We start from the raw sequence: 12,644 nt of genomic DNA, 5'->3' as shown, positions 1-12,644 counted from the left end.
AGAGACAGGGAGTGAAGAGACAGAAACGAGAGGGAATGAAAGCAATACAGAAACTGGAAACAGAGAACAAATAACAGGGAAACGGCAAGCAAACATCAACATGAAGGGAATGAATTAACCAAATAAAACAGGGAATCGCAAAACTGAAAACCAAAACCGCGACAGTGTTTAGTTTCAATCCCTTCTCATTTACTTTTTGCTTGCCTATTCACCATTCCTCCATCTTTTTGTCTCCCTTTTTAAGTAACAACCCGTTCTCACTCCGAACTCGTAAAATACGGATGTTTGGACAGTGGCTGTCAGCATCTGAAACAACGCGAAAAGCACCCTTCAGCGTGTGTGTAGAACGCATCAGGGAGAGCAGCAGCTACACTGCGTTTGAAGATGACGTAGTCGCTAGCGAGTAGTATGAAAGCCCGAAAATCCACGTAGGGAGGTTGGTTGGGGTGGTGGATGGGTCAGACAACACAGGACTTTCACCCAGAAGACTGGGGATCGTGTCCTGTGTGTCACGTTTCCTAAACCCAACTGTCCCGTTCTTCTTTTCCTAAACCCAACTGTCCCGTTCTTCTTTTCCTAAACCCAACTGTCCCGTTCTTCTTTTCCTAAACCCAACTGTCCTGTTCTTGTCCCACGTGTCAGGGAAACATAAGCCCACCCACAACCTTTTCCTTAACCTAACTACGCCAACAGTCCCGACCAAGCGCGTTTAGATAAAGCACGTTTAGATATGACGTTAAAGGAGACTTTTAGTGTCAATAACAACGCCAAAGGCACCTGACCAAGCCTCCGTATGTTACACGATGGGAGTGAAAATGTGTTATAAGTGACTGGTCAGGATGTGTGGCCGGGGCCGGGTTAAAACTTTTCCCAGCTATACTGTCCTCACAGAGCCCACAGTAATATGCTCTAATACTGTCACTGATTTTGTCAGATTACCAATGCTATTTTCTATTTGTTGTTTGTTAATGAATTGCTCCTGCTCTTATAAACTGTTTGAAAATGATAAAAACCCTTCTCCTGCCCTTTTTTCCCCCAAACGTTTTGCGGCATCAGTTTTTTTTTCAAGGTACATTTCATCTACTGAGTAGATACGGTATTTGAAAAGATGTCTGACTCACCAGAGACTTGGAGCTCTTTTTGGAAGGTGGTTGAAACAGTCGGACATTGGTCGGGGTTTCCTTCTCGATGGAGTGTCTTCTCTGGGGGGTCTGACGCCTCTCCGGCTGGGGTGTAGAAGAGATGGGCAGGAACATGGGGGGAGCTGGTGTTTGTAGAGGAAAGAGAGGCAAAAGAGAGAAAAGGAGTCAGCTTAACTGGTTGAGATTAGGTTTATTGGTTCATTCAAGGCTCAAAAACCTCTGATACTAAACAGCAAAAAAAAAGGAAAAAATCTCCAAGAAAACATGGCTGGCGAAGGCTGTAAGATTAACCCTCTGAAGTCTAAGGGCATTTTTAGATATCTTCTTGTATTCTCCTTTTAAGGGTATTTGCAAATAACCTGATCCCCGTGTGTTTCATATCAAAATGTTCAGAACAAAGTCAGCTTTCTGTGATGCCCGAAAGCGGAAATTTTTCTCAAATCTCTTGTGAAAACATACCTACACTTCAATGTTTTGGTGCTTGAAATGAGTTTACAAAAGTCTTGGGTTCACAAAAGTAGCATAATATATGAATGAAATAGTAAATAAATGTCTAAAATTAAATTTTGTAATATTGCTTTCTGAGTAGGAGTGTTGTCAAACATCACTTGGTCTCGCCGGTGCGTCTTTTGTCCTCGGAGGGTTAAAACTCATTGATCACTGTCAGTGTGTGGTTTAGCTGAGGCGGATGTAAAAATAATTCCTGACTCACTTTTCTTCCCCAGAGCACTCTCTGGGGACGTATCATCCATCACAGATGTAGCCACGCTGGAGCTACTGGCTGATCTGCGCCCGACAGTCTCATCCTGAATGGATGGAAAACACAAACACCTCAGCCATGATTTTGCTCTGCACATGCTAGAAAAAAATCCATCCCACACACACAAACAAACACACACGGAGTCATACTGACGTCAGAGTCAGAGCTGTCCAGCTCGGCGAGGCTAGGAGCCTTCAGGAGCCTTTTCCTCGGAGGGACAGACTGAGATCCAGAGGGTTCTCCCCTGGGACACGCTGATCCATTGGTTAGAGACAGAGAGCTGGACGTCCTCCTGCCCATGTACGGACTAAACTCATCTGCACAGAGCCACACACAAGAGAGAATCAGACAAAAAGGTGAAAAAGCACTTGGCATGAATCTCAAAACAATTCCTCGTGTGATTCTTTGCATCCGTGTTATTCTAGACTTTTTGGGGCATTTATTTGACAGGACAGCTGAAGACATGAAAGGGGAGAGAGACGGGGAATGACATGCAGCAAAGAGCCGCAGGTAGGAGTCAAACCCGGGCCCACTGGAGTAAACCTACATATGGGCGCCTACTGTACCAACTGAGCTATCCGGCCGCCCCAGTTTCTATATCAAACATTTGGGTTTCTTTCAACCAAATTGCCCCAAAATAACATGGATGGTTCCATGAAAACGCTCTTCACAAGGACAATTAAGGATCAGATCTTTACTTTCATTGAATTGTGCGTGTTTCATTCAATTTGATAGCATTACCCTGACTAAACTTTGACATATCTGTGATTATCCATTACCTTTACTCCTCTGATCTTAACTTGTAGTCAAAATCATTCATAAGTTCTGTTTTATTCGAACACAAACATTTTATAATTTAATATACATGAAGTTTATTTACCAGGAATTCCAAAAATAAGTGTAAAACTAGTGTTACTAACTTGGTTCTAGTGGTGAATATACTGGTGGTAATGGGAAGAAAAAACGTGCCAAAATCGTTGAAAAAAAGTAAGTTAAACGTGGAAAAAAAGCGACCAAAATGTATGTCTAAAAAACACAACACAAGGGTTAATCTACTGGGACTGTAAAAAATTGGAAACAGACTAGGGGTCGGCCCATACTGGTTTCTCAAAGCCAATACCGATACCGATACTGATTATTAGTAGTTAATGACACCGATATTTGGAACCAATATGCATTTAAAGTGAAAATGAAAAGTCTTTTAGTCAAAATTAACATTTTGGAAGTTTCTTTACATGATTTAAGCAATTATTTAAAGGTCCAATGTGTAGGAATTTCTCCCATCTAGCGTTGAGATCATATATCATCAATCAACTCTCTTGCACCACGCAGTTCAAAGTACGTATTACAGCTACGGTAGCCTTCAGGCTTTTTTCTGATGACGCCGGTCTCTTGCTCTTTTTCTTTTTCTGGGCGAAGAAGAAGAAGACTCCTGTTCCTGAAATTTGGATTTTGAATACGTGTTGTCCTCCATGTTTCTTTCTTCAAACTTGCCGGGGCCGGGAAGCTACAATGCCCATTAGCAGCATTAGCAGCAGCTGTGAGTTTATCATGTGACAGAGAAAACGCGAAAGGCGGAGCAGTATGTCCTGTATGTCCCTTACCGGCTAACGTATTTCAAGATGGAGCATGAATATGGAGCGTCTACCCCAGTTCATGCAAATGCAAATGTAGAGCGGGCGCCCATATATAGAGGTTTACTCCTCAACGCAGCGGCCGCAGTTTTGATTCTGGCCTGCGGCCCTTTGCTGCATGCCATTCCCCCTCTCTCTCTCCCCTTTCATTTCTTCAGCTGTCCTGTCAAAAAATAAAGGCCGAAAATGCCCCAAAAATAATAAAAAAAAACCCAAAAATGAATAAATAAAAAACAAAAATAGCTTCCTGAAGTTTTAACATGCTATCAGTTTGTTTGCAGGTGTTGCAGACGGCTTACAGAGCTGTAGCAGAGCCAAAGTAGTGCGCTTTTTACTTAATTAACTTTACCGGTTACGGGTAAAATAAAACACTCATACAGATAATCTGCTAATTGCCAAATATCGGCCACGGTTATGGACCAGGTCGATAATTGGCCGATCCCTATTTTTTAAATCACAGCGTGTTTAATGGGAGGATACAGTGACAAGATGCAATGAATCCTATACAGAGGACTGAGGTTTGAGGTCCATCCCAAGGCTATAGAGGTCGGGAAGGGTGAGTTAAGTTGGTCTGAGAGGAGGCAGCGGAGCAGGCTGGTGTTACATACAGAGCACGGACATACAGTACAGAGCTGAATCTTTGAAATGAAGTGTCACTAGGTCATTCTGCACTGAGAGAGGAGTTGTTGGGTCCAAAGATAGAAACCAATTGATGGTAACCAACCACGTAACAAGCTGCCTGATACCAGCTGTGGAGTCTAGGAGGATGGGGGGAAAAAGCAACTTTAAAGGAGGGTTTAGAGGGAGGAAGTGTGAGAAAAGGGGGCGAGGGAGTGCTGGTAGGATCTATGGGAGTCCTGAAACATCTCACTTTTCTCCTTTTTTCTTCTTATTTGTGGGGAAAGAATCCACATGAGCTAATCATCTCAGGCTACATTTACATTGCTACCTTTTGGTTTAAAAACAAATATCTTTTGCTACGTTTACACCTCGCATTCACACTGCTCTGGCGTTTCAGAGCCCCTAAACCGGAGACATTTGAAAAAACTTTTGGTGACCCCGTTTGGTTTGGAATCCGGGGATGTACTAGCCTGGGAAAACCCTGACGAACTTCCGGCAAATTTGAGATTTGCTCTGCAAGTCCGTCTGGCCAAGAGCCCATTCAAGCCCATTTCCAATTTTTCCAAATCGAGGCACCAATTGCAACCGTTGAGGTGGTCTTTACACGATGACGATAGCACAGCGACGGCAAGCAGCTTTTTGTTTACATTCAACATGATGGCCACCGAAACCCGTTGATGCCGCTGACGTTGCTACGTCACCCGGATCGTTGGTCTGATTGGCTCCAATTACGCCCAGAGGCATTTGAGCGGTGTCTGTTGGTGACGCCCCTTTGGAAATGGGCTGTGAATGAAGCTTGCCCAGACCCACTCTCAGTTACAACTGAGAAGGGTCTGGTGTCAACCAGGCTAGGGATGTGCTGCCGTCAAGGGCAGCAAACGGAGACCTTTGCCAACATTGACACTGACGCCAATGTTTCACCGCCTGATTGGGTAGTATGGGTCATGACGTCTCGTTCTCTGAGACTAAGCTACTATGGCAACTACCAGCAATGGCAGCATACATGCTGCCTCCTGTTTACCCCGGCACGCGCATGCCCAGTATATGAGAATGTTCCTGAGATATGCTGTTTGGACATGTTAGTTGAAACAGAGATTAGTTCTTCTACTGGAGCTGAAAAAAACGTGTGTGTACGGAGATCGCTTTTGGCTCAAAACTCAAACTTAAAAACCAAAAACGTAGCAATGTAAATGTAGCCTCAGCAGGAGCTCTGTTTCTGCTGCTGGACTAAAACTAACTTTTCTACAACCTAAGAGACTACATCGCCAGGCTTTAGACTTTACCAAACACAAACAAACCAGCCAAAATTAGCCATTATTGTACACTCTACCTGTGTCTTGGCTAGGCAATAGTATTCAAATATTTAAACAGAGCATTGAGTATATTAGTTTACAGCCCGGGAGGTAGACAGACAAGGCCGTTGGGTTAAGGGTAAACAAGGCCTTCCAAACCACAGCGGTGCTCATACTTTACCTATTCCAGTACGGAACAAATCCTGTGGCATACTGCGAGTTTTGCCAAGACCTAAAAGGGGACAGCTCCTTTATTAGGATAGCTATTATAATAGCTAATATAAGACTATTCCACCATTTGGTATGTATGTGCTGTTAGGTCCCAATAATATATCCTGATTAATGCAGTCATTGCATTATGTGGTTGAATGTGGCGAATTTATTTTTGTCCCCCTCTCTTAACCTGGTTTGTTCATTTTTTTCTACATTGTCATAATGCTTTTTAACGGACGCCAATGTGTATCTTTCAATGAAAAGTGGCTGCATGAGCATATATAGATAGCTTTTAGCTAGCTTTAGCTGTTGATGTTCAAATTGGTCTTTCCAATTTCGGGGGTTGTTCCTGTATGACAAAAACAAAACAAAAACTTGCTTATTCTTTAAATACAAATTACATCAAAACCTAACATTTAGTATTCTAAACTGAACATTTTGTTTTTAAAGGAGTAGTTCAAGATTTGAGGACACTTCCTTATTTGCTTTCTTGATGAAACTTCAATGAGTTGATCAGACTCTATATGAAGTACAAATTAGAGCCAGGAGGGGGTTAGCTTAGCATAACGCCTAGATACAGGGACTCTGCCAACCAACACCTTTTCAGCTAATTAACAAACTTTTTGTATCTTGTTTGTTTAATCTGTGTATAAAAAGAAATGTAGAAAGACCAAGTTGTGGTTTAACGGGGAATTATATGCTGTGACTATTTCTTGGCTGGGTGCAGTGACTTCCTGTAGTCTCTAGAGAACGTTACTGCACCGTTGTTTGCCTAGAAATAGTCCCTAAAAACTCCTCGTAAAAACTACAACTTGACGATTTTTTTCCTTCCAATTCTGTTTGTGTAACTTTGGACAGCGCAACTCCCAGCAAAAAAAAAAAAAATAATAATAATCACTTTTTCTAAAATGTCGAGCTATTCCATAAATTGTTGATAAATGATATATATTACACTCTAGTCGGACACACCATCTCCCCTTTGCCACCACCAAACAACAAAAATGGACCCAGAAGCGCATGATACATCACCAACTGTCAGGTTTATATCTTGTGAAATGGATTTTTCCTTGAAACAGTATTTTCTTGTTCCCGATTAAAACCTTAATCATGTTCATTAAAGTGTCGGGTATGTACCATCTCCCCATAAAATATAGAGCATAGTGAGAATGAAAGTGCTCACTCCGCATGAGAAAGCTTCGTTATAGAGGGAAGTCCGTACACACACACACACACACACACACACACACACACACACACAGATCATCGGACAGCATGAATGAGAGGTGATAAAGCTCGTGGTGTGATGAGAGACACTGGTTTCAGTAGGAGGGAAAGTGGAGCGAAGCATTATTCTGATTTGCCTGCCTCAGCTGTTTTTCCTTATTCCCTCAGTCAAACTGTTTTGTTTATGCGGTCATATGCGTTTAATGCTGAACACATGCCACTACTGAGAGGCCACTGCTGTCCAGGGCTGTGCAGAGCATGACACAGCACCCTGATTCAATTCTGCAAAGTCACCTACTACATGAAAGACTCTTTTGTATGGAGTTGATGGTTGTTAGAGACGCATAGGTGGAAGTAACTCCTTTCATTTCTTGATTAGATGGCTGGCTGCACACTTCTACTTACAGTAAGATTCACATTACAGCAGTACATTGACAGATGATGCGCTTTAGCAAAGGTGACACTTTTCCTGAGTGTTTAGAGATCCACAGAACCATTTTTCAGAAGTGATATAATCCTGTCCAGTGACAAGAGCTGTGGATAAGACAGACTGTATGAGCTATACTCATACGACAGCTGCATTTCTATCATTGAGTAGGATTATAACACCAAAACAATGTCCTCTAAAGAAAGAAGGGTACCGAGTCAATGTCTTTTCATAACTCTTGCTTCAAAATTCCACATAATCAGTGATAAAACGAACAAAAGAAAACAAAACTCAGCTGGATAATGTTACATCATTTAAACTGTCACTGGCCATTCGTTCAGTATCTAAACTCATAGCACCAAGAGCCCTTTAAATATCCCAATCCACCTGTGAGACGATGTGATCTGTTCCAATCAGACAGCTGAGATTAATCTCTTTCCCTTTAGGACAGCCAGATGTTAATGGGATTCCCCTCCCTTTGTGTCAAAAACCACAGGCACTGATAAGTGTACATGTAACGAACCCTGCCCATGTTGCCATCATAACTATCAACTATTTTCTTTTTTCTTTCCAGGTAAGAAGATTCAAAAGGGAGGAAAAATGTAATACTGCATGTAAATGTGACCTGATTGCTGCATGAATAAACTGTTCGATGTCTGTTATTTTTGCAGAATAAAAATTGACAATCATTTTTATTTTTTATGTGAACAATAACTATAAGGCATTAATAGAACCCCACATTGTTCTCAGAATGCCTCTCATACTGAGATTATGATGATTTAAAAGCTTTGTATTTCAAAACAACGTATGACATCACACAAACCATGTCACTACAGCGTGGAATGTGAAGGGAGTAACACACACTACTTTTAACAAAGAGTAACAATGATGCAACTTTCTAAGGCTGCAAAACAAGGAACAGACTACCTACAGGGCCATAGCTTAAAAATACTGACACAAGTCTCTAATGCAGTTGTTCCCAAGTTTTTTTATCTGACGTATGAAAGTGTAACCACAGAAAGTTTGTGTTATGGCACCACACTCTAACCCGATAATCGGCCGTTGGACAGTCTGGCGAGGTCGGTGACTCGAGTCTGTTCAGTGTGTTCCGTGCCGTCGTCCGTCGGGGGAGCTGTCAGCCTTCATTTTGGCTGACCTAACGTGCTCGGTTGGAAGGCGGGCACTGCCGGCAGTCGGACTCAAATGACCAATCTAATTGGTGGAGTGCTAACCCGGAAATGACGAGCGGGATTAGCGTGACTAATGCCTCTCAAAATCTGACGAAAATCTTTTAAACTGAGCTTTGTTGATCTGAAATGAAGAAAGATTCAACAACTGTATGGCCAATTTCTCTCTTAAATTGTTTTCAGAAACACGTTTCGGTGAATTATTTTAGTACAATATGAGATCGTATTCTGAAACAATTTCCAGAGAAACCAGACCCACGTGACGTGTTCGTCCAATCAGCTGCCGTCGGCAGTTGGCATCGCTTCAGTGTGTTCCGAGGCACTTTTTTTGGCTAACTCGGGGAGGCAGTCAATCCGACTGCCTTTTCTGCTGAAGGTCGGCCGTCCGGTTGGTGTGTCACTAGCTTTAGATCTACACTATAAATAAATCCGTAAAATATCAGAAAAGGTACTGGAAGCTCATTACCCGGACTTTGCCCTATAATAAAAAAAAGAGGAAATTATGTTTGTACCTACAGTTAAAATACAGAACATTTAGAAAAAAACTTCAAAAATGTTGGAAAATGCGACAAACGTCGAAAAAAGAAGTGACAACGTGGACATTAATCTACCAAAACCAACCTCTGTGGCGGACAAAGTTGTCAGAGCACAAATTATGCAGTTTGAAATAGGGTTGGGTACCGAAACCCAGTTCCACTATGGAACCGGTTCCTACGCAACCGGAAGAAATCAGAACGCAAATTTCGGTTCCTCATTTTGGTTCCACTTAATGTGTCGACTGAAATATTTTTCCTCCTCTTTTAAAATGCCATATTTTCCCTCTGGGCTCACTAAAATGGATGTAAAAGCAGATTAACCATTCATACGGAAGCTGGATTTATCCTCCCTTTCAGCTATTTATCTCAACTTCTGTTCTCACATGCAAAGAAGTCATTACAAACTCGCAATTAAAGGTTTGATGGGAAACTGTGCAGCCAGCCTATCACATCTTATCTTATTATAGTGATCATGATAATAAATGATAAAGATTATCACACTCATTTCTAATCCTATTTCTAACTATTTGTGTGCATCCTAAACACAAATGAGTGGTGATATTTTTGTATTGGCTGAGCCACTCCCTGGTAACTGCAGTACCACCTGGGATACAAGTGCACTTAGTTAGTTTAGTTAGTACCCCACCTACACACGCAAAAAAGTCTTTACATTTTTTCATTTGGATTTTTTTAATTCTATTTATTTGTTACTGTTCAGTTATATTTCACTTTGTCCAAAATGAAGGACTAAATGCTAAAAGTATTAACATTTTAATATATTGAGCAGTGTATAAAATACCTACCATGTGTAGGTAGCAAAAATCCCCTCTGGGAAAATACAATGGACATTACCTCAGTGGTTGCTATGCCCTGACTAACAGCTAGAGATGTTCCGATACCGATACCAGCATCGGAAAAAAGCCTCCGATACCGCCTATCGGAAAATACTCGAGTTTATGCACCCATCCGATACCATGTACAAAGTAGTTTAGCCCTGAAGAAAATCTACTTTAAAGTAGTTTATTTATGCTATTTTTCCATTAAGACTGACTGTCAAACTGGATAATAAAAGAAAGTTCAGTTACACTTTACTTGAAGGTATCTACATAAGAGTGACATGACACTGTCATGAACGTGTCATAAACATTATAAAAAAGTCATAAACGTTTATGACATAACGCTTCTTTTAGTAAGTGTCATTCGGTTTTTGTCATGACAAGTTATGGTTAGGGATATGGTTAGGGTTAGAGTTAGGGTTAGGGTTAGGGTTCATGTGTCATGACTGTGTCATGACAGTGTCATGTGTTCATGACAGTGTCATGTATTCATGACAATGTCATGTCACTCTTATGTCGATACCTTCAAGTAAAGTGTTACCGAAAGTTCTATGGCTTTTATTGTTTGTGTTTCACAAAACGTTTAACCTGAGCAAGGCCGTATAACAAAGAGAGAAATCATATCACATCCATGCAGGGATAGTACTATACAGCTGTTAAAATATAATTAAATATATAACACACTTATAGCGGATCGGTACTCGGAATCGGTCAATACACAAGTTCAGGTATTGGAATCGGTACCGGGAAGCAAAAAATGGTATCGGACCATCTCTACTAACAGCTCCACTGTATGTTTGAAAATTGAAAATCCTGTGTGTCCATTCTGCCGTCAATGGTTCGCTGATTAGTTTGGGTTGTTTGGTGTTTCTAGCCCCCAACTTCGCCTTCCAGGCAGAGTGGCAATGGTTATGTTTAGTGTTAAGGTGAGGGTTAGCTGCCTGGAAGGTGACGTTGGAGGCTTAAAACACCATCGAGCTCAGTTTGCTCTCATCAGTGTCCTCCTACTGACCAGCGTCCCACATCACCATGCCCCCCCCCACACACACACACACACACACACACACACACAGATCACAGCCAACCATCACCAACCACTAAAGCATGACATTAAATGTGTGTGCAGTGTGCTGCTGACACAGTATGTTTGATGTGTGTGTGCATTGTGTGCAGGCTGGGAGAGCAGATGAGCAGCCACAGCAGGGAGGGAAACAGAAAGAGACAAGAAGCCAGAGAAGCAGCGAGGTAGACGTTACCTGACGCATCAAAACTGGAAGACATGCTAAGTGGCCGAATTACTGCAACAAAAAACAGTCATGGCATCGGACAGTTACTGCTTGGGATTAGGAGGTTAAATTAAGACAAGACTTACTGTGAAACATTAAGGATGTTATCTGCTTGTATTTGGCAAGACATGCTGAGGTATAGTACACTTATTGTCTAGTGTTAGATCACTGAAGTAGGACCACTTACATGATGGGAGATAATAGGATTTGAAAATAAGCCACAGCCAATGGTGAGAGATTACTGACATTCACAAAACAGGAGTGGGTTTAGCGTTGTTAGTATTAAAGGAATTGCAGACACTTAGCATTATTATTCATGTAAAATTTCCACTATATTGCAAACAAGTGTAGTCAAAAAAACAATAATAGGCATTAGTTGCAACACAAATATAAAAAGTTAAGCAGCAATAGCTACAACAGCAAAGAACAGAGGTACAAAAAAATAGTGTAGTAAAGTGTCAAAGGAACTACAAGCTGCAACACGTCTCATCTTTCGTCCCAGCAGGTGCATGCATTATCCATACTTCAGCTTAAAAAATACAGTTCACAGTGAAGTATGTTTTCATGTGCATGAGAGTGTGCATGTGTGTGTGCAACATGTAAAAATAACAAGAGCAGGGACCAAGAAATGGCGAGTTGCCTTACCCAGCCTTCCCCTGCGGACCTCACCAGGTGAAACCGGTCGTAGTTTCCTCTCAGATTTGATTTCCTCCAAGATGCGTTCATGCAGTGTCGGAGGAAGCTGAGTCTGTGGCTTCAGCTTACGAGCCGACACCTAGAACAGGGTGATGATGAGTAAAATATAGATGGTGGCAGAGAGAGTTAGAGATAGAGTTTTTAATATACTATATTTCAATACAGTATATGATGGTGTTACCTACTTCAGTTTTAATGTGAATCCAATAATGAGGTCTAGAGCGTTCCTTCTTTTGCTGCGACAAATATAACAGGGGTCTTCAATGTTTTTTTAAGCCAAGGACCCCTAAACTAAAAGAGAGACGGAGCAGGGACCCCCTACTGTATATACTGTATAAAATTAAGATAAACTGGGCCTACAATAACGTGGGTGGCCTAAAGCTTTTATACATACCTTTTTAGTGCATACTACGAAGCTATTATAATATATAAAAATGATTGTTGACATGATTTTATAAATCATGTTTTAATATTAAACATGTGGCACAGTGAATCCTTAGGATTAGCTGTATCTGTGGAGGGCTACCTTAGTGACTACCTTACCTATAGGCCAGTAAGCCAATATCATAAATGTGTTTTTTCTTCACAAATAAGCTGATATATATTTGCTAATAATATTTTGGACTCATGTCATTTACTTTTAAAAATACAATAATTTTACAATAATTTGGTGGCCCCCCTTGCAGTAACTCTGAGGACCCCCTAGGTGTCCCGTACCCCCTGTTGAAGACACCTGCAACTGTGCTGCTTTAACACCTAGGGGTGTTAAAGCAACACAGTTTTGCTGGTC

The 12,644-nt window shown here is 41.4% G+C and overlaps 1 protein-coding gene across 6 annotated transcripts in view; it reads right to left on the bottom strand.

Moving 5' to 3' along the window:
* Nucleotides 1-12,644, bottom strand: part of spire1b (spire-type actin nucleation factor 1b) — a 69,143-nt gene that overhangs the window by 15,180 nt on the left and 41,319 nt on the right. For 3 of the 6 annotated variants that reach the window (XM_031322710.2, XM_031322712.2, XM_036006766.1), the window contains 4 exons: nt 11,804-11,933; nt 2,056-2,219; nt 1,855-1,948; nt 1,122-1,264 (listed from right to left, as the gene is read on the bottom strand). In XM_031322710.2, the coding sequence (XP_031178570.1) occupies nt 1,122-1,264; nt 1,855-1,948; nt 2,056-2,219; nt 11,804-11,933 (531 nt within the window). Of the gene's footprint in view, nt 1-1,121; nt 1,265-1,854; nt 1,949-2,055; nt 2,220-5,630; nt 5,682-11,128; nt 11,171-11,803; nt 11,934-12,644 lie in introns of all 6 variants that reach the window. The other 3 variants (XM_036006764.1, XM_036006765.1, XM_031322709.2) reach the window with 2 other exon arrangements.

This window comes from Sander lucioperca, chromosome 10, assembly GCF_008315115.2.
Source record: "Sander lucioperca isolate FBNREF2018 chromosome 10, SLUC_FBN_1.2, whole genome shotgun sequence".
In the NCBI taxonomy this organism is placed as follows: domain Eukaryota; kingdom Metazoa; phylum Chordata; class Actinopteri; order Perciformes; family Percidae; genus Sander; species Sander lucioperca.
This window is presented reverse-complemented; position numbering and strand designations above follow the sequence as displayed.